We start from the raw sequence: 25427 nt of genomic DNA on the forward strand, positions 1-25427 counted from the left end.
GGTTATGAAATAAGCGGCCAATTCGCTGTCACAGGGAGGGGCTTCTCCTGGTGCCGTCCGCTAGGCAATGCCAGCGGGCGACGCCAAGGAGTAGGTCCTTCTCTGTGATGGGCCCAACCCTCTGGAATGACCTCCCCCCCGACATTAGAACCACCACCGACTTCCGCTCCTTCCGGCAGAAACTAAAGACTCACCTGTTCCGACTGGCTGGCCTGGCATAATTTCAACGCCTATCTCCTGGCATTTATATTTTTACTGGTTTTTAAGGGGATTATTTTGTAGACTTAATTTTATTGGGTATTGGGATTTTAATGTCTGTTTATTTTAATTATTTATTAGCAATACAGTCCTGCACATCTTTTATCCTCCTCTTATCCATCTATTTTATATTTGTATATGTATACTGTCCATTTAGTAATTTTAATTGTTTTAATTTTGTTCTTTGACATGGACTGTACACCGCCCCGAGTCCCTTTCGGGAGAGGGGGTGGTCTATAAGCGCTAATAAATTGAAATTGAATTGAAGAAGCATCCAAAGACCAAGCAGGAGCTGATTGAATCCATTATTGCAGCCTGCACCACATTGTCACCAAAGATCATGTGCAAAGATTTATACAGTCTATGCCAAAATGATGCTGCCTGATGATATGCAATAAGGGCTGGGCAATTTCATATTAGTAACCATGTTTGGTTACCTAAACGGTCCTTTTCAGGGCCACAAACAATAAAAATGTTAATAAAACACTAGCATCAGCCTTAGTAATTGCAACACATATGCCAGTGGGTATGCATCAGTTTATCGGTTTCATAGTCACTGTAAGCAGGCAAGAAAATTCACAATCCCTATCCAAACAGCACCAAATTGCAAAAAGCTTATGCTTTTCACTTAAAAACCACCAGTATTTATTTAAATATAACAATATTTGCAATATTTCTTCTGGGATTTTTGGCAATTCCGCTTTCTCAAGACATTGTAGTATTTTCCCTTCTACCTGGCAATTGGTCTCTTTGTATAGTTTCTCATAAAATTCCTGGTCTATATTTTTCTTCTCCTTGTTTTCATAACGTATATTCCCCTCTTCCTCTTGTAATTTGTTAATCCATCTCTTCTCTGTCTGTTCTTTCAATTTATATGGTAGCCATCTCCTTGGCCTGACTCCTATGCACATCTTCCTATACCCATCCTCCCACCAGATCTTAGGGTCCACTTGTCCAGCCAGGCCAAACCCAGGATGAGGGACTTGGTCATCGTTGGCACTACTATCAAACGGATCATTTCCCAGTGCTCACCCATCTCCAGGCTCGGTTATGTGAGTGGCAGGAGCCCCCTCCAACAGGAAATCGTCAACCTGCTCGAATTTGATGGGATGGGCCGCTTCACTGGTAGCATGAGCTCATCAGTCACTGCCTAGTTGACTAAACACCTTGTGCAAACTGTATCTATTAAGGCGCCGTACTTCTTGCACTGACCTGACTGGGGACCTGTCATAATCACGGGAATGATGAAGGGATGGATAGGACTGTTTACCATTAGGTCCTCAGATGCATCGTCCTTGCTGTTGTAGAGCGTCTCCGGGTATTTCACTATTGCTGGTGCCTCACGCCTCCTCGGGCTCCTGTAACCCGGACCTGGCTGAATTAATGGATGGGCCACTGTACCAGGCCTCCCTCCTCTGGATGCTGCATCCCCCACTGGTGCAGTCCCAGTCCATGGTGGTCCTGAGCTCTAATCCAATATCTTCACTTGCAGAGGCTCCTAGATGTACCAAGGTGCAGCGTCCCACTGCAGTCCAGGGCTAGCCAGCCGGAACCAGGTCTGAGGCACCAAGCCTGACTGAGAACCCAGCCACTGGCCCTGCCAACTCCCAGCCACTTCAGGAACTGCTTCCCAGGAAGGACAGACCAGGAAGGAGACAGACCAGGAAGGAGGATCCCAGAAGCTGGCCTCTCCGAACCGCTCCCGTAACACCATGGTGTAATTTCATGAAGCCATTGAATAATTCCACTGACCATTGTCATCATTTGTCAGCTTCCTCTCCCTCCACTCTGACTGCTTAGCACCATGGGGTTAGGTGGCTTACAAGCAGTTCCCCTTGCGATGGCAGAGCTGTGCCACCAATCTCCGGAAACACAGGACTCTGGTACCACTTCCGGGGCTGGCCGGCCTTCAGCAGGCTGCATGATGGCCTGTGTGTCCTGTATGTTTGGCCTTACCATGGGCTGCCCACTGACCTCCCCCGCCTCTGGCACAGGCCCCTTCACTGGCACGGGTCTCTCCGGCACTCTCCCTCAGTGCCTACATCTGTCATGGGCTCCAACCCCTCCGCCATCCCCAGTCACCTGCGTTTCAATTCAATTCAATTTATTTGATTTCTAGACCGCCCCCTCTCCCCAAAGGGGACTCCTCTCATGTGTCTGTAGCCAGGCCAAGAAAATGCAGAAACAAGCTTGCTTGATACAAGTTTAATGAGACTGAGGTCCGTCATGAATGAGTCCTTAGCAGTTGCAAAGTCAGCGCTGGGAGCTATCACCTACCACCACTGTAAATAGCAATAGTCATGCCAAAGGCCAAGCCCCACCCCCGTAGCCAGTTTCTGGCATCTTTCAGTCCTCCTTCCAGTTTTCTCCCAGTGACTAGCTGCTTTGCTGCAACTGGCACCAGTCAGCTGTTCCTGCCACCTCACATTTAGCATCAGTCAGCTGTAGTTGGATGAGGCATGCTGTTATTTCAACAATCAGCAAGCAGCCATCAGCCACATCACGGGAGCAACCAGGACACCATCCACTGGACCCACACCATTCCCACAGCTGTTTCTGCCTCTCCCCCCTTCCCCCCAGGTATGGCGATAACTGATCTGCGGATCAGTATGGGTCTATGCCTGTTGGGAATCGGGTCATGCAAGTGGTTGGTGAGTACATGAAGCTTCATTTGTGTAAGCATGGGATCTAGGTTACATGTGCAAAATCATCCCCTTGCTTCCACCACCAGCAGTCCGTGAAGCCAGGAAGATTGGGAACCGCTGCACTAATGGGAAAAAACAGCAAAATGTCACGATGTTAAAAAGTTTGCTAGACATGAACTGACTGAAACTGACACTGAAGAGTTAAACTGAGAAAGCTTTATTGCGCAGGTCATAAAAAAAAGTTATCTGAAAGTGATTTATTGCGCATGTCTTCACACATTCCAGAACTTTCCTTCTGATCTTTTGTCCGCTTGCCAGAAAACTGGCAGACGGAACATTCTTATCAAAATGTAACCATTAGTTAGTTTTGTTTTATTTACTTTTATTATTTTCGTATTAAAGTTTGTTTATTAATTAGAATATACTTCTCAAAGACTTTTCTTTTCTTTTCTTAACATCTTAATGATATGCTGCTGGGAATCAGCCTGGTCCATAGACCTCATTTTTCATCAGGGTGTTTTTCCCCTGACAAAAAAGATGACTGGCAGCATGAAGAAAGTGGAACTGTTTCATTCCCTCTTGCATCTGTAACCCAACCTATCAAAAGCAGCACCTTGGAAGACAGAACAGGGATGCAGATCAAAATAGGTAAGAAATTTGTAAAAGAACACCTATCCACTTTAGATGAGTTCAAATCATATAGACCACATGCTTTGTGTCCCAGAGTGCTTAAGGAACTGGCAAATGTGATCTTAAGACAAAATCTTCCAGAGCTCCTGAAATACAAGGGAACTCCAGAGGACTGGAAAAGAGCTGATCAGGTTACAATCTTCAAGAAGGGGAAAAAAGTGGAATCAGGAAACTGCTGACCAATTAGAATAGAATAGAATTAGAACAGAAGAGAATTTTGTCACTCTAAATGTACACTAATCAGCATACATTAAAATGAAATTTCATTGCATTCAGCTCTCAAAGGATAACCATTATGCATATACCCACATACATACACATATATGACACAGAGAAACATTACTGTCTAGTTCGAATGTATACATATACATGGTGAAAAAAAAGAATCCTGCAAATTTACAAGATGGATAACATAAGGAACACAGCTGTTACAGAATCTAGTAATCCTGCTATAGTAAAGTAAAGGTTCCCCTAGCACATATGTGCTAGTCATTCCCGACACTAGGGTGCAGTGCTCATCTCTGTTTCAAGCCAAAGAGCCAGTGCTGTCCGAAGACATCTCCGTGGTCATGTGGCTGGCATGACTAAATGCCAAAAGCGCACAGAATATTGTTAACTTCCCACCAAAGGTGGTTCCTATTTTTCTACTTGCATTTTTACATGCTTTCAAACTGCTAGGTTGGCAGAAGTTGGGACAAGTAATGGGATCTCACTCCATTACGAAGCGCTAGGGATTCAAACCGTCAAACTGCTGACCTTTCTGATTGACAAGCTCAGCATCTTAGCCACTGAGCCACCACGTCTCCTTAATCCTGCTATAAATACTATGAAACCTCCTCTTAGAGGGGAGCAACAGAAACAGATCATGAAGTGGATGTGTGGTGTCTCTAATAATGCTTTGAGCTCTAAACACATAGCACTTATAAGCAGTATCCCAAATAAAGGGAAATGAGCTTTCTGTAATCTTCTCAACTGTTCTTACCATTCTCTGTATGGACCTTCTGTCTGAGGTACTGCTACCACCAAACCAAATAGTGTTAAAATGCTTGACATCAATACTTGGGAAAATCCTGGAAAAGATTACCAAGCAGCAGATTTGTGAGCACCTAGAAGTAAACAAATGAACAAGCAAATGAGTTTGTTAAAAACAGATCCTGCCAGACAAATCTTATTTTCTTCTTTGATGAAGCTGGGGGTATAGTTTACTTGGACTTCAATAAGGCATTTGACAAAGTAGACTGCATCCTACTTCTTGGTGAGAAAGAACAGTATGGGATAGACAGTACAAGTACCAGTACCAGATGGATTAAAAACTGTCTGATCAATCACATTCATCATGTAGTCCTCAACTGAACTACAACTTCATGGAGGAAGACATGCAGTGAGTATCTCAAGGTTCTGTCTTGGACCCAGTGCTTTTCAACACCTTCATAAATGATCTAGATGAGGAGTGGAAGAGGAAATTATCAAAGTATATAAGTATGAGCAGCAGTGTACTATAGCTGCCAAAAAAGCAATGCAGTCCTAGGTTACCTCAACAAAGTAATAACAGCAAGATCATGAGAAGCGATAGTACCACAGGGTTACTGTCCTGTTCCGATTACCACAATAGAAAAAGATACTGAGATTCTAGAAAGAGTGCAGAGAAGACCAGCAAAGTTGATAAGTGGTCTCAAGGCTAAACTGTATGATGAATAGTTAAGGGAATTAGGTATGTGTAGCCTAACAAAGACAAGAACTACAGGTGACAAAGTAGCTTCCTTCCAGTACTTGAGAGGCTGACATCATGTGAGCACTTAGCAATAGAAATCCCAGTGGTTGTTTAGGCAAGGACCTATCCTAATTCACGTCAATCTTGGTTACTCTTAACCCCAAGCCTAAGTAAGGTAAGAGTCTGCCTCCTCTTTCTTGTCTTGAACTCCCCCATCTTTGCCTTTTTGGCCACCTGCCTGCCCATTCCCACCAGATGCCTTCACTGCCCAGCCCTACCTGCTGCCACTGTGCCCCCCACACTGCAAATCACTACTGTACCAGTCAGAGTTTTCTTTTGTATAGCTTTCTTTTGCATCAGTGCAGTTAGGGCTTCTCTCACATACCAGCCAGGGACTCCATTCCTATCCTAACAAGGCCTTTGTTCATGCTGTGCTGAGGACCTTCATCCATGCCCTTCCAAGGCCTCCATTTGCACGCCAGGCAGGACCTTCTTTCCCAAAAAGGCTGTCAGGTAAAGAAGATCCTGGCTGCACCAGTTCAAAAGAAGGTCTGTTATAGCTGTGTCCTTCTTTCGACTAGTGCAGCTGAGGCTTCTGTCACATGCCAGCCGGCCTTCTTTTGCAAAAGAAGACTAGCATGTGAAATAAGTCCTCAGTCACTGCAGCAAGAAAGAAGAGCTACTGCAACAACTGGAGTTTCAAGGACTGGGTCATAAGTCATTTCATTCAATGTTGTAACTTTGAATAGTTGCTGAATGAATGGCTGTTAAGTGAAGACAAACTGTTATATTACCAGCATTCCCACAGTCAACTACAGAATTTACATGATTTAAAAATGAGTTTACATAAATGAACTATAAATTGATATAAATGAACTACCGTGTTTCCCAGAAAATAAGACAGGGTCTTATTTTCTTTTCACTCCAGAAATAAGCACTTGCCTTATTTTCGGGGAGGTCTTATTATTTTTGAGGTGCAGGAGGCGGCGAACATGGTCACCTCATGGCTGCTGCTGTGTTGCAATATTTTCAGGAAGGACTTATTTTAGTGCATGCGCTCAAAAGCCCGATTGGGCTTATTATCTGGAGAAAAAGGATATGGAAACAACTTAGTTAAAAAAAACAATTGTTTGACCATGAAAAAAACAAAATATTTCAAGTTATACATTGATGATGAAAAATTATATATTTATTAAATTTGTTTGCTGTTCATCTCGCTGAAAGGCAGCTCCAGGCAGCTTACTACATTAAAAATAAATCTTTTGTGGTCTAAGGCACTATCGTTAGTGTTTCATTTTTCTTGTTACATTCTCAGGTTCTGAGGCTGCTGAAGTATTTACGCTCTGCTAATTTACTTATGTATTCCCATAGGCATTATTCCTAACCAAAATGTCATTATAATGATGAAGCATGTGTCTTGACATTGTGATGCAAGCTCCACCCTTTCATACTTGGGCCATGATGTCACATGCAAGTATGGAAGGGTCAGTCTCCATTGTGACACCATGTTTTGTTAGCTCCTCCCACCCTCTGGATATCTATGGTTGTTATTCTCACTACGTTCCTATTGGTATAGAATAGATCAGTATGAAAAATATTATACATGAAAAGCTGACATAAGATAATAGAGAATCAGAAAGTTGTTGGTAAAATATTCTTTGGAATAGCTTTTCATGATTTTATTAATATAGTCTAGTGCTATATTAGAAGCATTTTTTAAAAAGTTAGAATTTAAAATGCGTTACTTCAGAATACTTCTTAATAATTTATTTATTGTAAGTACTACATTACTTAGACTCTTTGGCTCTCATCGTTGCTTCTTTTGCAAAGCTATTTGTATTAAAATATTGTATTAAACTATTTACTAATCTGAAATAGAAATTAAAAGAAGTAAATTAAAGTGGTATTAATTATTTAAGTGAACTTTAAAATAACACATTGGGATTCTTTTAAGTAGAAGGTTTATTTAGTAAATATTGCTTATATTGTTGTAAATGCAGTTCAGAAGTTAGAACATTTTTATTTCAATATTTTGCTCTGAAATACATAGAATTATTTACATAACTTGGCTTTGTTGTTTCTTTGTCATACTGTAAGTTATCCTTGGGTATTTTTTTATATATCAAACTTATATGGCTATTCATCTTACAGAAAATGACTCTGGGTGGCTTACAAGAAGATAAAGTAATTAAAGTACTTTTTGAACAATATTAAAGATTAATATAATATTAATCAGTGTTGTCTGATTATGCCTCTAGCACCGTGATGGTGACCCTAAGGCACATGTGCCAGAGATGGCGCACAGCCCTCTCTGTGGGCACATGCACCAACCAGCTGCTCTTCTGGTTTCCAGCGCACTTATGTGCACCGGTCAGATGATCTTCAGGTTTCTGGTGCTCCAGCGTGCGCATGCATGCATGAGTTCCAGTTTGGGCAATTGATGCTGAAAAGGTTCGCCATCACTGCTCTAGCACCTGTTCATCTTTGGTCCCAAACAAGAATTTCTCTTTGAAAGTAGCAGTATACAATAGTTATAGCAATGATAAAACAGCAAATCTCTAGAGGTTTTGAGGCCATGTTATGACATTTAAACTCTAAAAATAGTTCATTAAAAACATGAAGTAGATGCAGTCAAAAGTGGCTTAGGATAACCTTTTTAAAATTTACATGAGATGGAAGGACTTTCTCCATGCTCCAGTACCTGAGTGATACAGTGGGGGGGGGGGGGGGGAGACCATGGTAAAACCTATTAGAGCTGTTTGTATTTAGATCTGTAAACAAAAAAAAATAGGAACAGAGCATTTTAAAATTGTATCTTTTTTTAAAAAAAATGCTGTCTGGATTTCAATAAGAGTAGATTTCAAATAAACAGCTTGTACCAAGGTTTAATGATCAGTTGGAACAAACAAACAAGCACTCTCCTCCCAATACCCCCTAACTATTCCAATTAAACTGACTGTAGCAGTAACCTTGGGGAGGGGGTTTCAATAAAGTGAAGCTGGTGGTCACGGCAGTGCAATTGAACCCCAATTTGTTTTGTACTTGTGTTTCATATTGATGCACATACAAATGGGTGAGTCTCAATCAAATTGCCACAAAACCCAGTTCAACTATTATTTGTCTTATTCAGATTGCTTCTGAATCATTCAGAAGCATTTTTGTATCTATATATTTTGGAGAAGTCCAGTAGGAATGTAACAACTACAGCAAGATAAGAACTAAAGCACTACTAACCTCCAATCAAAAGTGCAATGCAACTGAGAATTCCTATGGTTCCTGTCCAGAATTTTCAAAACCTTTATGCCACTGCAAGTTACCATTCTTCTGATCAGAACATGAAAGACTGGTATCACTAATTGGGAACTCTGGAGATAGATATGAACTGCTTTTAACTGATTGGAACTGTTGTCTCAAATTCAAATCTCGCCTGAAAAATTAATTACTTAGAGGTCTAACTTTGGCCCTGTAAATCTTTTGCAGACATGAAAAATATTATCTTATTGAAAAGAGACAATGGAAACATTAAGCAAATGTCAAAATGCTGCATTAATGTAAGACAATGAACTAGACAAATTAATATAAGTGAAGAAGAAAGATGTATAAAATGAAATATATTGCATAACATTAGCATAATCTTATTACTTGAAAAGTTTACAACATTTATAAGTATTATAAAATGGTTGTAATAGTTGTATTAAAATAATGAAAGAATATCAAAAGATGAATAGCTAAGTAAGGCTGAAGATGCAGAGCTCCACCCTCCTGATCTCCTCCTCATGGAATCATTAAAGAGACACCGTATAAGGACCTGCCTCCTCCTCCCCCTTCAAAAAGCCTAGACTCTTGAAAACCTGGTATTTCAAAAGGAATCTTTTATTGAAAAGGAATGAAAGAAAATCAACATTAAAAACAGGCTCTAAGACCCTCCCCCTTCAAAAAGCCTAGACTCTTGAAAACCTGGTATTTCAAAAGGAATCTTTTATTGAAAAGGAATGAAAGAAAATCAACATTCAAAACAGGCTCTAAGACCCTCAGGCTATACAATCCACGATAAAGGGACTTAGGGACCCCTCCCAATGTGGATTCCCACCAATCCGCAGGTGTGAAGATATTTTTGTATTGGCCTCTCTGAGAAAAAGATAAGCAGGGATTCTCAAGGATCATCTTCTGGAGTTTCAAACCACATGGCTTCCTTCCCCCCTTCCTTTATCCTCCAAGAGGTGAGGATTTTCCGGACCTTTGAGGTACCAGCAATGGTTATAAATTGGGCAAAAGGTTATATAAAGAGGCAAGGCAAGAGATAGAAAGGAGAAAGAATATAATGCATCAAATCCAACCCCCCTCTCTTTGTCCTCTGAAGAATGGCAGATACACGATCTGACATATTGCCCTCCTCAGAAAAATGGAAAGTCCGCCTGGAAAGACATAAAACGTATAATACATTACGACTTAGGATGGTTTTTGAGGGTATTTCAGGTGGAATTTCCTTAATAATGTGGGAGCTTTTACATGTTTTTTGGCTACCCACTTGTTCTGAGAGGGTGGTAGGTGTTTCCATGCCACTAAATATTGCTTGGAGCCGTGGTGAGTGTGGGAGTCCAGTATATCTTTAATTTCAAAATGTTGTTCTCCTTCCATCATAATGGGGGTTGGGGTGTGGGCAAAGGAGATCTCACCTTTGAAATGATTTCTGGTTTGAGTAGGCTGCAGTGAAACACTGGGTGAACCTGCCTAATTGTTTTAGGAAGAAGGAGTTCTACATGACAGGGTTAATGATTCTGGTGATGGGGAATGGGCCAATGAATTTTGGTCCCAGACGGTTGTAAGGACTGTAGAAACTTTGTGGATAGATATACACAGTCCCCCACTTTGAATGGTTTGTGTTCACAGTGTTTCTTGTCAGCTTGAACTTTGAAAATTGCTCTAGCTTCTTGTACAGTCAGTCTGACCACTGTCCAAGTGGATTGTAGATTGTTTATCCACTTCTTAAGGGAGGGGATGTCAGGTTCCTTAGCTGGTAGCTCTAGCATGGGGTTGAATTCTTGTCCTGTGGCAACCTGAAATGGGGTAAAGCTAGTGTTGCTGTGTACAGAGTTGTTGTAAGCTACTTCAGTAAAAGGTAACAGGTCAGTCCAGTTGTCCTGTTGGTAGTTAATAAAACTTCTTAAATATTGTTCCAATACACTGTTGGCCCTTTCAACCCCACCATTTGTCATGGGATGATGCAAAGAGGATAGCTCCCTGGGTGGAGCTTAACAGGTTTAAGAAAGCCCACCAAAATTTGGAGGTGAATTGGACACCCCTGTCTGAGATAATCCATGGGGGAGCTCCATGGAGGCGATAAATGCAGACTAAAATCATTTTTGCTAGTGCCTTGGCTATTGGGATCTTCTGGCAGGGTATGAAATGAATCTGTTTTGAAAAGAGGTCCGTTACAATCCAAATAACTGTGTTTCCCATGCTTTCAAGCAGCTCCTCTATAAAATCCATATAAATCTCTCTCCAGGGTGCTGAAGGTTCTGCTACCATTTGTAAAAGTCCTGGTGATTTTCCATGCTGTCTTTTTGCAGTTGTGCAGGTGGGGCAGCTAGCAACATAGCTCTCAATGTCTTTTTTAAGGGATGGCCACCAGTATTGTCTTTTGATGAGGTGTAGAGTTTTCACAAATCTAAAATGTCCAGCTATCCTGGAATCATGACATCGCTTCATGAGATTCAATATTTGGCTAGCAGGGATGTAAAGTTTCTTTTCTACGCAGGCTAAGTCATCTTTGAGCAAATAAATGTTTTTGCGTGTTTGGAACCAGTCATCCTTAAGAAGAGCCTCCTTAAATTTGGAGACTGTTGCATTGTCAGCAAGCGGTTCTTTTTTGGCTTGTGCTCGGTAATTACTTTGGTGGCTAGCTGGGGTGTTTGGAGCATAGGTTTAACAATTTCAGTCTTTTTGTTGTTGTACTGGTGTTTTCTGGATAGGGAATCAACTAAGATGTTTTTCCCTCCTGGGAGATATTTGAGGGTAAAATTAAAATGTTTAAAATACTGTGCACAATGTATTTGTTTGGGGAGAGTTTTTGTAGGGTCTTCAGAACTGCTAGGTTTTTATGATCAGTCCAGACTTCAAAGGGGATTTTGTTCCCTTCTAAGAATTGTCTCCATGTGAGGAGGGCACATCGTACTGCATAAGCCACTTTCTCCTATATGACCCATCTTTGCTCGGTTTCTGTCAATTTTTGTGGAGGTGTATACACACAGTTGCAATTGTCCCTGTTCATTGTTTTGCAGTAGGATCACTCCTACTGCCACATCAATGGCGTCTGCTTGGATGACAAATGGTTGTTCTGGGTCTGGATGTTTAAACCAGGACCTCTTTGTATAAATGTTCATGGAGCATCTCGTTAATTAGTTGCATAAACACAGCAGGGGGCCCTTGAGTCCGAAAGGGAGTACTTTAAATTGGTAACACCCCAGCAAGGTGTTAAAAGCAGTCTTCCACTCATCCCCTTTCCTAATTCTGATGCAGTAGTATGCCTCTCATAAATCTATCTTTGAAAATATTTTTCCTTTAGAGAGGTGGGCCAGCATGTCCTTCATGCAGGGAAGTGGGTACATATTACCTTTATGTTGGTAAGTAAAAAATGTTATTAAAGTGATGCCATCAGATATGTCTTTGATGGGGATGGGAATGCAAGCTTAAGCAAGCTTTTCCTTTCCTAAAAAATATATAAATTGTTAGAGCATCTCCTGATATAGATATAGGGACTTAAAAGCTGATAAACATGGACAATACTCTTGTATCAATGTCTAAATATTGTCTAAATATAGACAATACTCTTGTATCAATGATGGATGATGAGAAATTATGAAAATTATGTTGTCATCAAAGAATAGAGGAATGACAAGTATAGAAGAACCAGCAGGTGGGGAAAATGATGCGCTATTTCCTTTCAAGTCACTGGACCTTATCATTTGTATGCTTTTATAAAACATTTATTAATGAAAGCCAGCCCATACCTTTCCCCTTAAGAGAAAGCGATATTCATGGATATCACTGAATCTTTAACCTGGTATCTAGAATCAAGTCTCCTCCTAGTTGTCTCTGTGTCTTTCTTTATCTGAGTCACCTTACTCAATCACATGTGACTAAGTCAAACTGCAACAAGTCATTAACTGACTAATTAATTTTCAGTTACTGAATATATTTTATTCATGAATAATTGAACCTATTACAAATGGAAAGTTTTTAAGCTATAGGAAGGATCAAACTGATAAAAGGAGAGATCTCTTTTTATCTTCCAGTGTTCCAGGTCATATCCTCAACCCTTCTTATTTGAAAAGGAAAGATTGTCAAAATCTCTCTTGGCTTCTCAGTAAACTTTCTAGCAATGACTAGGGTAATGAAGTTTGGATCCAAGCATATGTATCAGCAATGGTTTGCTGATTTATTTTTTAACAAATTAGCCCTTTATTATAAATGTTGTGTTTTAAACTTCATGCAATACACAATCGTTTTGCTAAGTAAATAATACAAATAACTAATTGAATATGAGTTACAATTTAAAAGAACTAGTTTTATATAACTATGCATACTAATATTTGAAGCATGTTGTTAAAAATAATTCATTGACATCATTTGGAGTTGTGTTATTAAGATTCATTGGGCTTTGAACTGCATGATACATAGAACATAGAACACAGAATAATAGTGTTGGAAGGGACTTTGGAAGTCTTCTGGTTCAAACCTCTGCTTCAGCAGGAGACCCTATATCATTTCAGACAAATGGTTGTCTTGTCTCTTTTTGAAAACCTTCAGTAATGCAGCACCCACAACTTCTGATGATACATTGTTCCATTTTTTAATTGTTCTCACCATTAGGAAATTTCTCCTTAGTTCTAGGTTACTTCTGTCCTTGGTTAGTATCCAAACATTGTTTCTTGTCTTGCTTATTGGTGCTTTGGAAAATAGTTAGACCCCCCCCCCCCATCTTTATAGGAGACCTTCAAATATTGGAACATTGCTATCATGTCCTCCCTACTCCTTCTTTTCATTAGACTACATACCCAATTACTATAACTGTTCTTCATATGTTTTAATCCTAATCATTTTTGTTGCTCTTATTTGCAATGTTTTCAGAGTCTCAATATCTTTTTTGTATTGTGATGATCAGAACTGGATGCAGTATTCCTTTTTTTAAAATATGTTTTTATTAGGTTACTAGCTGATAACCCGGCATTTCCTGGGTATTTATTTATCCCAATCCTGTATTAGACAGAAAAAGAAATGAATTATATGTATAGTGTCAAATCAAAGTAATCTTATTTACAGGCATTTGAAAGTATAAGAAGAGTATACAAATTATAAAGTAAAATGTTTACTGCCGAGTTGCAGTAATGTTTTATTGATCATGGCCATACATTTGTCTTCAAGAATAATCAAAGCCTTGTTGAAAATGTCCGGACTAAACGTAATTTCTAATGTTGGATTTTCCGCCATACCAGAGGGGGAACTGTGGAGTACTCCTTATGGAGTACTGTGAAGCCGTTACCATGGCAACTCCACTACACTGCACAGTAGAAGTCATTTTAAGGCAGTACAGTAGAGCCCCGAGTCCCTTTGGGGAGAGGGGGCGGTATAAAAATCGAAATAAAGGTAAAGGTAAAGGTAAAGAAGTCATTTGAAGGCACAACTGGCTGTATCTTAACAGAACACACACCCCGAGGGGTTTTAAGGGTGTCTTATCCCCACAGTATTTTTTTCCAGAAAGTAAGTCATGTGTGTAAATCACTGGTAGTGGTAATTGGGCATGGGTCACCGAACCAGTAATGATGGCTGGCTGGCTACACCCCTAAACTGGTACACTTGGACACTTGCCCTGCCTCATCTTCGCCACATGCATCCACACAGCTGCCTCATCGTGCCTACACACAGGTAAGCAGCATCACGCTAGTCTAGCCCCCCTGGCCAGTGTCTCCCGAAGCCACTGCCATTGCAGCCTAGCAAGCTTTGCATGCTGGAGAGGGCGGTGGGAGGAGAGAGCAGTGGTGGCAGGAGGAGAGAGCAGTGGTGGCAGGAGGAGAGAGCAGTGGCGGCAGGGAGGGCAAGGTTAGTGTGCTCCCAGCTGCACCCTGCAGTGCCTCCATCCGCTGGCTCAGGGCAGCGGGCTCAGCTGTAGCCGGATGAACCAAGGAAGTGTGTGGAACCTCCCACCTGTTGCAGAGAGGGGCTAGCCTTCACCCATGCCTCCGCACTGGGCAGCATCTTCCAAAGCCACCACTGTTGTAGCTGCGATGGACATGGGGGCAGCCTGGAAAGTTGGATGCCCGAAAAGCACCTGGAATGGTCCATGTACGCAGGGCACCCAGCTGGCTCCAGCTGTGCCCGAACTGGAGGAGGTGGTGGTTGTGAAACCTCAGGCTCCCAGAGCAGCCCATGTGTGCAGGGTGCTCAGCTGGCTCTGGCTGCACCCAAGCTGGAGGAGTCAGTGGTTGTAAAGCCTCAGGGCTCCTGATGCCGCCCATGTGCATAGGGTGCCCAAGCTGAAGGAGGCAGTGGTTACGAAGCCTTGTGACTCCTGGTGCCACCCATGTGTGTAGGGCACTCGGCTGGCTTCAACTGCGCCCAGAGGCATTGCCGCAATGAACCGCCTCCTCCAGCTAGGGTGCCTTGCGCACATCGACCATTCCAGGAGCCCGGAGGCTTTGCAACCACTACCTCCTCCAGCTCAGGTGCCCTGCACACCTGGGCCTCTTTGGGAGCCCCAAGGCTTCACAACCACCACTGCCTCCAGCTCGGGCAGTGTTGGAGCAAGCCAAGCGCACTGCGCACATGGGCCGCTCTGGGAGTCCCGAGGCTTCACAACAACCGCCTCCTCCAGCTCAGGCACTACCAGAGCAAGCCGAGTGCCCTGCACACATGGGCCGCTCCAGGACCCCAAGACTGCCTGAATGGCCATTTCCTTCTTTCCCAGCTCCATCTCCCAGGCATATGGAGCAAACGGAGCTTCCTGGGTAGATGGAGTGAGAGCCCAGGGCCAAGCTCATCCGCCACAGCCACCACTTCAAGATCAGGCTGTTCAGCTCGCCCCCAGCGCTACCCGGGAGACAGCAAAGAGCTCCAGCCTGGCGCCCCCTCCATTTTTTGCCACTGTTTCAGTGGGTGTGGCTTGGTGGTGGGGATCATGCGACTGAGTGTGCGTGAGTGATGTCAAGTTGGCCATGCCCAGTCACATGCCCCCCACCTAGCCATGCCCACTAAACCAGTAGTAAAAATCTTTGACACCCCCACACACAGCCATGTATGTATGTATGTATGTATGTATACACACACATTATTATTATTATTATTATTATTATTATTATTATTATTATTATTATTATTATTATTATTATTATTATTATTATTAGGTTAATCTTTGGTGAGATTCACAGCCTTTGGGGCTGGTTGGTAGCCTAACAGCTCGAGTCCTAACCAAGGACCTAGGAACTGTTAAGGTAACGTTGAAGGATATAAGCCCGTGATGGCAAACCTATGGCATGCGTGCCACAAGTGGCACGCGGAGCCATTTGTCAGGGCACGCGAGGCGCTGCCCTGTCAGCTGGCCAGCGCACTGGCCAGCTGAGTTCACCTTTTTAAAAGCTATTTTTCGCCTTCCCCAGGCTCCAGAGGCTTTATAGGAGCCTGGGGAGGGCGAAAACAGCCTCCCCCCCCCCCGGATGGTCCCTGAAGCCTTCGGAACGCTTAAAACCACCCTCCGAGCAACCCGGAAGTCACTTTTAAGCGCTTTTAAGGTTTTAAGCGCTCCGAAGGCTTCAGGGAAGCCTCTGGACAGTCCCTGAAGCCTCCGGAGGGCCTCCGGGGGGTCGGGGGAGGCTCTTTTCACCCTCCCCAGGCTCCTATAAAGCCCCTGGAGCCTGGGGAGGGCGAAAAAAGCATGTAAAAATGGGGGGTCGCGCGTTGTGCGCGCATGCGCACTGGGGGGTTGCGCATTGCATTATGGGTGCAGCACACCCGCACTCGACCCCCCTGCGCTCCCCCCACTTGTGGCACGCGAGCCAAAAAAGGTTCGCCATCACTGATATAAGCTGTTCCAAGTAGGGTGGTTTTTTGTAGAGACAGAATGTTCAAGTCAGGTAAATTTAGAATTTTCAAATAGCTAGGTAGCCCTTTAGGTATTGATCCAAGGGCTCCAATTACAATTGGGACAACACATGATTTCTTTTTCCACAGTTGCTCAACCTCAATTTGCAAATCCCGGTATTTTGTGATTTTTTTCTTGCTCTTTATCTTCAATTCATGCATCACTAGATATTGCAATGTCAATGAACCATACTTTTTTCTTTTCAATTATTGTTATGTCAGGTGTGTTGTAGGCCAAGTGCCTGTCAGTCTGGATTCTGAAGTCCCACAAGATTTTGCCTTTCTCATTCTCTAAAACATTCTCAACCTGATGGTCCCAGTGTTTTTTGCTGTACTCAAATCCAAACTTTTGGCACAATTTCCAATGAATAATCTTAGCAACCCAGTCTTGGCGTTGTAGGTAGTCAGTTTGTGAATTTTTGCTGCACCTGCTGATCAAGTGGTCGACTGTCTCATCTTTCTCATTGCAGAGGCGGCATTTGCTGTTGGTGGTAACATGTAGAATTTTTGCCTTCGTGCAGTTTGTGGCTAAGGCTTGTTCTTGAGCTGCCAAAATGAAACCTTCTGTTTCTTTTTTCAATATTCCTGATCTTAACCAGTTCCAAGTTAGTTTTTGGTCAGCTTTGTCTTCAATACTTTTCAAGTATTGGCCATGCATAGCTCTGCTTTTCCAATTTTCAGCTCGCTTCTCAATTACTTCTTTCTTATATTCAGCTTTTAACTTAGTTGTCTTCAAAAGGCCTCCTTTATTTACTTCCTTAATCATTGGTTCTTCACTTTTCTGGATGTAATCATTCAAGCTGTGTCTTTCTTCTTCCACAGTCTGCTTTACTTGTAGGAGTCCTCGACCACCCTTTGCTTTTGGTAGATACAATCGGTCAACATCACTTTTAGGGTGCAAAGCATGATTCATTGTCATAAACTTCCTTGTTTTTCTGTCCAAATTGTCCAACTCCATCTGGGTCCAGTCAATTATTCCTGCAGAGTATCGAATTACAATATAGCCCAGGTATTTATGGCTTTTATGATGTTTCCTCCACTCAGTTTGGACTTTAATATCTTGCGAATTCGTCAAATGTACTTGGCAGAGGTAATTCCTTGACTTTATTATGCATTAAGTCACAGGCCTCTAAAATCCCCAAGTACTTGTAGCCTTCTTCTGGTTTTACTGCCTTTATCATTTCTTCATTATCAAGTTGTATTCCATCATCTTCTAGGATCTTGCCTGCCTTGGTTGCCATTGTTGCACATTTGTCAATTCCAAACTGCATACTAATGTCTTGGCTAAATTCTTTTGTGCTTTCAATTAATAAATTCAGTTCAGCTTTTGTTTTACCAAACAGCTTCAAATCATCCACGTACACCAAGTTGCTTGTGTACGTCGCCCCGAGTCCCTGTGGGGAGAGGGGGCGACTAATAAGTTCAAAAAAATAAATAAATAATAAATAAATAAATAAATAAATAAATAAATAAATAAATAATAAATAAATAAATAAATAAATAGTGAAATTTTCAATCCTTTCTTTGCAAGTTCATGTCCACAATTCACTTTCTTCAAAATGGTTGTCAGTGGTAGCATTGAGAGTATAAAAAGTAGGGGTGAAAGGGAATCACCATGGAAAATACCTCATTTAATTTCAACTTCACCCAGTTCTTCTCCATTAGCCATAAGCTTCGTTTTCCAGACATTTGTTGAAGTTTCCATGAATTTTTGTATGTTGCTGCTAATGCCAAAGATTTTCAGGCATTTCTTGATCCAGCTGTGGGGAACTGAATAAACGCTTTCTTATAATCTATCCAAGCCATTAACAGATTATTATTATTATTATTATTATTATTATTATTATTATTATTATTATTATTATTATTATTATTATTATTATTATTATTATTATTATTATTATTATAATATTGTATCACAGTGGCCAGTTGTTTCGCCGGATTTGGCATTGATTACTAGTCGGGCCCCACCCAGGGGCCTAGGACATCGTAACGTAACGTATTTTCATAATATACGTGCGGATCCAAGCAGTGCAGCTTTTTGCATTTGACTGATGACAGACCATATTCAAGTTCGTTTTTCTTTTCTTACAATTTTCTAATATCATTTTATCAATCAAGAGCTGATCTTTTGTACCCCTGCTCCTTCTTTTATTGCCTTTTTGCTCTACTGGCAAGATGTTGTTTGTTTCCAAATAATCCATAGTATTATCTGCAATAATGCCTGTGAGTAATTTGAAGGTTGTTGGCAAGCATGTTATTGGTCTGTAGGTTTCAGGTATTGTTCTGAATCAAGTATGTTTTTCCAGTTGTCAACCATTCATCAATTTGACCATTTTGTAAAATTTCATTCAGTTGCCTGGCCAATATTGCATGTAAACTGGTCATATATTTGAGCCAGAAACCATGTAATTGGTCATTTCCAGGTGATATCCAATTCTTTACTTTTTTTACTCGATTTTTGACCATCGCAGTTGTTATTTCTAATACTTGCATTTGTTTGTTACCAATGCTTTTCTCAAAGTCATGTATCCACTTTGCTTCCTTATTGTAGTCCTTTGCATTCTCCCACAAACCTTTCCAGAATTCAGCTGTGGCCTGCTTTTCTGGTTTTTCACTTTTGGTGTCACCATTCACATTAAGACTTTGATATAAACGCCATTGGTCTGATCGAAATTGTTGATTTTGTTTGTATTGGATGATTTGTGCCTCATATCTCTCAATTTTTCTAGCTGTTGCTGTTATCTGCTGTTTTACAATCTCTACAGCTTCATTGATGTTTCTTGTATCCAATCTATATCTTCTGATCAGCTGATCTATGATTTTGCTGTTTTTAAGCCATTGCTCATGCATGTTCTTTAAGTTGCTAGCATCTGCCCTTAATTTTTTGACTTTTTGTTCTAATCGGATTTTCCACTTTGGCTTTGATGCTTTTTCCATTGTGTGCTTAGGTGCTTTGATTTTAATGCCTAGTTCATTAGTGACTATTACAGCTGCACTGTACATTAACTGATTCATTTCCAAGATGGATCCCGATTCAATTGTTAAAAGCACTGCATTAACCATTTTCATGATAGGACCCAAAATTTTCTTAGGGAAAGTTTTTAATGATGGTAAACGTTGCCTTTCCTCACTAGCCAGAAAATGCTCCATGATCTTGTCCTTCAGTTCTTTTTGTTTTTGAGTTGGTTCATCAGTTGGTTCAATGGTAACTGGTTCTGGTGGTAGTGTTGTTATTTCCTCTCTGACAGCTTCCTCTGGGAGTTCTACTACTATTTCTTTACTTGTGTCTTGAGTATCAGTTAATTCCTCTTGTGGTGTTGGCTTTTTTGTTTTGCAATTTGCCTGAATTTCCTCAAGTTTAACTTCGCTAAACACTTTATTCCGAATAATAAATCGCCTTTGATCTGCTAGTCGTTGTTCACTAACATTTAAATCTGGATATTGTTGTTTCCATAAATCATACATTCGCTTTAAGTAGCCTCTTTTTTTTTTGGCTCTGAGTTGTAATAACAGGCCATTATGGCACGATTTTCATCTGCACTATGTTTTTGTCGTTTTGTTGGCTGGTCCACTTGTAACCCACTTGTCGACGGATGCCCAGGGACCTCAACATCTGCTGTGGCCCTTGTTAACCTGCGCAACGACCAATGCGGTATAGAATTTTTAGTCGTTTCTTTCACCATATTGTATGGGTTGTTTTTAACAACCCTCCTCCTTTCTCATCTGGGCTTGGGACCGGCAACGGCGAAGTGTTGTTGTTGTTGTTGTTGTTGTTGTTGTTGTTGTTGTTGTTGTTATTATTATTATTATTATTATTATTATTATTATTATTATTATATACAAAACCAGTTGTTAAAGTATTTGAATCCCACTGCTGGAATAAGGCATTAACAACAAATCCATACTTTTTGTAGTACGAGCCAGTCATTTCTAGAAAAGTCTATCAGCCTAATCTGTAAAACCCAGAATCAAAGTTTCATTCTTATCCACCTCAAGCACGAAGTTCAGAAGCGGTTTACATGTGGAAACGAAAGTACTTATGTTCTTTTCTTTGAGCAGAATAGTCAATTTTGCCATTTCAGCCAACTCCATCAGTTTCTGCAACCATTCTTCTATAGTAGGAATCGAAGTGTTCTTCCATTTGTGTGCATACAGTAATGTTGCTGCTGTCAACATATATCATAACAAAGTTCCAATTATTTCCCCAATTCTTTTTCCATTACACCCAAGAGGAAAAGTTCTGGTTTCATATTTATCTCCATTTTCTGTATTAAGATATGGATCATAATCCAAATATTTTTTGCTTTATCACATGTCCACCATAGATGGTAAAAGGTCCCTTCTTTATTTTTACATTTCCAACATACATTTGACATACCTTTATACATCTTAGATAACTTATTTGGTGTTAAATACCAATGATACATCCTCTTGAAAAATTCTCTTTTAGATTATAATTTAATGTACCATATTTTTTGGTTTGTAAGACACACTTTCCTCCACCCCAAAAGTGGACTGATGTCCATCATCGCCATTTGCCTTTCACCGCCTCCATGGGCCCCATTTTTCGCCTCCGTGCATGCTTGGCATCTTGAAATATTATATTTAATTCTTGGTTTTTCTCCTTGCCATATAAAGTTAGTGATATCCTTCTGCCATTGTTTAAATGGGTTATCAAATATGAGTATTGGTAACATCTGAAATGAAAAAAAGCATTTTTGGTAAAATATTCATCTAGTTATTTTCAAACAGTTTTATATTTGTGTTTGTCAATATAACTAATATAACTTTTTCTTTACCTAAAACCTGACTTTTTATTCAATATATCACTGTCCTGAAAGGGCATATTCTTAATCAACATTTTTGTTTTCTGTTTATTTATTTAAAAACTTGCCAGGGCCCCAAACTCATTCAGTTTCCTCATCACATGTTCTATATTATTTTTGGTTCTGTAGAAATATAAACAAGTCATCCTCAAAGACTTCCAATTTATAAACTTCTTTCTTTATATCCCTTATTTTATCACTCTGTCTAATATCTCTATTCAAGACTTCTAAAGTCAAAATAAACAACAAAGGGGACAAAGAATAACCTTGTCTTGTACTCTTTTGAATTTCACGTGATTTAATTAAATCACCATTTGTGGCAATTTTAGCCTTCTGTGATGTGTAGATCACTTTAATTTCTTGAATAAAATTCACTTCAAAGTTTATTTCTTCCAGCACTTAAACATAAAACCTCAATTCAGATTGTCAAAGGCCTTTTCTGCATCCAGAAAAATCAATGTTTCTCATTATCATATTGTAAATATTCAATGATATTTAAAACAGTCCTCACATTATCTTTTAACTCTCTTTTTGGCAGAAAGCCTCTTTGATCTTCATGTACGTATACCTATAAAATCTTCTTTAGTATTTCTGCCAAGATAGCAGCAAAAAGTTTATAGTCATTGTTTAATAATGAAATCAATCTATAATTCTTTGTCTTTGTAACATTTTAACTCTCCTTTGGGAGCAACACAATATTAGCTTCTTTCCATGTCTGGGTTGTATTTCCGCCCTGTAATATACCATTCATTGTATCTTTCAGTGGTTGAAGAAGTTCATCCTGAAAGCACTTATAATATTGACTTGTAAGACCATCTGGGCCTAGGGCATTGCCTGGCTTCATTTTTTTTATAGCTTCTGATATCTCAAAAGCTGTTATCGGTCATTCATGAGTTTTTAACTGCTTTTTAACAGATTAACAGAGTAGGTCATCTAGTCCAACCCCCCACCCAAGCAGGATACCCTACACTCTTTGTGACAAATGGCAGTCCAATCTCTTTTTGAAAGCCTCCAGTGAAGGTAAGGCCTCAAATAAATGAAGCAGTCATTGGGCAAAGCATTGTATGACATTGATCATGGGACCATGGGACTCTGCAATGGTTGCAAGTGCAAGAACAGTTGTAAAGTTACTTTTACAGTGCTCTTATAACTTTGAACCATCCCTAAACAGGGCAATCATTAAGTGTGAACTACTTGTACAATTTTGTTATATTGCTTTTACTCTGTTTTTGAATATTGTTAGCTGCCCAGGTTTTGGTATTTTGAGATGGAAAGCCATACAGATTTTATAAATACATAAATAAAGATTAAAAATTAAAATTAGACCCAGAGAATTTTGGTCCCATTGAGTAACAATGTCTGTCCTAAATTTGGGGCTACTAGTAATAATATGGATGTCAGGTTCTGAAGGATTAAGGAAAACAGCCAAACACAGAGACGGATTGAAAATGTAATTTATCTTCCTCTGGCACAAACTGACCAACAAAGCACTTAAGGCAAATAATGAATTGTCAGAGCTGACATCAGGTGCTCCCCACCTCCTTTTATACTTTATTATGTATTTAGACTAAACCCCATCCCTGCACACACGCACATCCATCACCTCATGAACCAGAGTGAAAACCACCCAGCAATCAGTCATGGCTTGTTCTCAGTCAGTTATCAGTTATGGAGAGTTCTCAGCTGGATTGCATGTGGAGAAGGGAGATCCCCAATTGGTAAGCACAATTCCTGGCAGCAGTGCCCACAGCTCCACCCCACCCCACCCCCAAATGGCAGCTCCAGGCCTGTGGGCTCGCTGGAGCTGACAATGGATGGATGTCCTTTTATTCAGTGCCTGTTTCTCTAAAACATGAATCTACAACATTGGGAGGCCCACTGTATTTTCTACAATATGACAAGTTCAGAAATGTTGCTGGAATGGAAGAAGAGGAAATGTTAGTGGTAGTAGTAATAGTAGTACAGTACATTTCTCTTATCGATTACAGTAATAGTATATTTCTGCACTGGGCAAGAGGTAGGACTAGGTTGTCTCCAATTCCAAGCCTTTACATTCTGTGATATTATATTCATTTCATTTGACTCAATTAGGTTTTCACCAAGTATTTATGAATACTTGACAACAATTATCTCAGGATAAAATTAATATAAAATTGTAAAAACTGAATGTTACTAATAAGGTTTTAAAAAAATGTATTCAAAAAATATCTACATCAGATGAATTACAAATATGAATTTTTGGCAGTAAAACCAATAAAGATATTGTACTTTCACAGCAATAAGGTGAAGTATCAGGAAAGGGAATTTCTATAGCAACTACAGGCCAGCCTGTGAAAAAATGATGTTATTATTTAGAATGGGCTGTAGATAATTGATTATGCATTTGAGTGTCTTAAGTTGACAGTGGTGTCTAATGCTTGTAGCAAGATAACTTGGTAGTGTGAATATGCTCTGAAAGGGAAAAAGAGAACCCCTGGAAAGTAATGTATCTCATACACATATCTCCCAGAAATCCAGAAGAATAGCACAATTAGTTATACTAAATGCCACCAAAAGCTCAAGAAGAGAAGTATGCCAGAGTCATTGTAATTAAGTTTAATAAATATATGAAATATATAATATATAAGTTTAATAAATAAATGAACACTGAACTCCAGATAAAAATAATCCACCAGGCTGTAATCTGAATCCCAAAATCTGCTCCAATACCATTTTGGAATGGGTCTATTTGCTTTCTCCAGGGTTGCCTCTAAAAGAAAAAATTACCAATTTCAAGATCACCTTATCCAACATAGGCAGTTGGAGATTATCTATAGTTGCCCATTTCTGAAAAGTTCCTTAAGATAAGTTTGAGTGATCATCTCCTTTAACCCAAAAGGAAATATATACCTCCTATTCATCCAAGAGACATTTATAATACTATTAACATATATCTTACAATTTGTTAACAAAGTTTAAGGCTATGTTAGGCAAAGACCAGCAGCACAATGTATAACACTCCATGGATTGACACTTGAGTGTCATACATAAAAATTGATCCAGCCTAATCATAAAAACCCCTTCATGGATCAGCTGCCTTGTCATGCTGAAGGTGCTTGCATAACTCAATGAAGCTATGAGCTATGTCATGCAGAGCCACCCTAGGTGGACAGGTCATAGCAGAGAGGTCTGACAAAACATGATCAGGAAGGAGAAGGAAATGTCAAACCCATTCCAGTATCTTTGTTATGAAAACTCCATGGACAGTACCAAAAGGCAAAAAGATATGATGCTGGAAGATGAGCCCCTCAGGTTGGAAGGTGTCCAATATGCTACTGGGGAAGAGCAGAAGACTAGTACTAGTAGTGCCAGAAAGAATGAAGTGACTGGATCAAAGCTGAAAGGACACTCAGCTGTGGATGTATCTGGTGGTGAAAAGAAAGTCCAATGCTGTAAAGATCTATACTCCATAGGAACCTGGAATATAAGATCCATGAATCAAGGCAAGCTGGATGTAGTCAAACAAGAGATGACAAGACTGAATATCAACATCTTAGAAATCAGCGAACTAAAATGGACAGGAATGGGTGAATTTAATTCAGATGACCATCAGGTATACTTCTGCGGGCAAGAATCCCTCAGAAAAAATGGAGTAGCTTTCATAGTCAATAAAAGAGTAGGAAAAGCAGTACTGGGATACAATCCCCAAAATTTCAGAATGATCTCAGTTCGAATGGATTATCTAAGATAAACCATTCAACATCACAGTAGTCCAAGTGTATGTCCAAACCACTGGTGCTGAAGAGGATGAAGTTGATTGGTTCTATGAAGCTCTGTAACACCTTCTAAAATTAACACCAAAAAATAATGTCCTTATCATCATGGGGATTGGAATGCTAAAGTAAGAAGCCAAAAGATAACCGGAATAACAGGCATGTTTGGCCTTGGAGTACAAAATGAAGCAAGGCACAGACTGGTAGAATTTTGTCAAGAGAATATGATGATCATAGCAAGCACTCTTTTCCAACAATCCAAGAGATGACTCTACACATGGACATCACCAGACGGTCAACACAGAAATCAGATGGACTATATGCTCTGCAGCCAAAGATGAAGAAGCTCTATATAGTCAGTAAAAACAAGATCAGGAGTTGACTGTGGCTCAGATCACGAGCTTCTCAT

The 25427-nt window shown here is 40.3% G+C and overlaps 1 protein-coding gene across 6 annotated transcripts in view; it reads left to right on the forward strand.

Moving 5' to 3' along the window:
• LOC309390752 (protocadherin alpha-5-like) overlaps nt 1–25427 on the forward strand; it is a 243203-nt gene that overhangs the window by 109787 nt on the left and 107989 nt on the right. The window contains exon 2 of one of the 6 annotated variants that reach the window (XM_081950456.1): nt 6676–6751. The exons of the other annotated variants lie outside the window; for them this stretch is intronic. Coding sequence (XP_081806582.1) covers nt 6676–6705 — 30 coding nt within the window. The 3' untranslated portion in view covers nt 6706–6751. Of the gene's footprint in view, nt 1–6675; nt 6752–25427 lie in introns of those variants that run through there. 6 annotated transcript variants of the gene reach the window in all.

The sequence above is a fragment of the Natrix helvetica genome (genome assembly GCF_964273705.1).
Source record: "Natrix helvetica genome assembly, chromosome: 4".
Taxonomy (NCBI): domain Eukaryota; kingdom Metazoa; phylum Chordata; class Lepidosauria; order Squamata; family Natricidae; genus Natrix; species Natrix helvetica.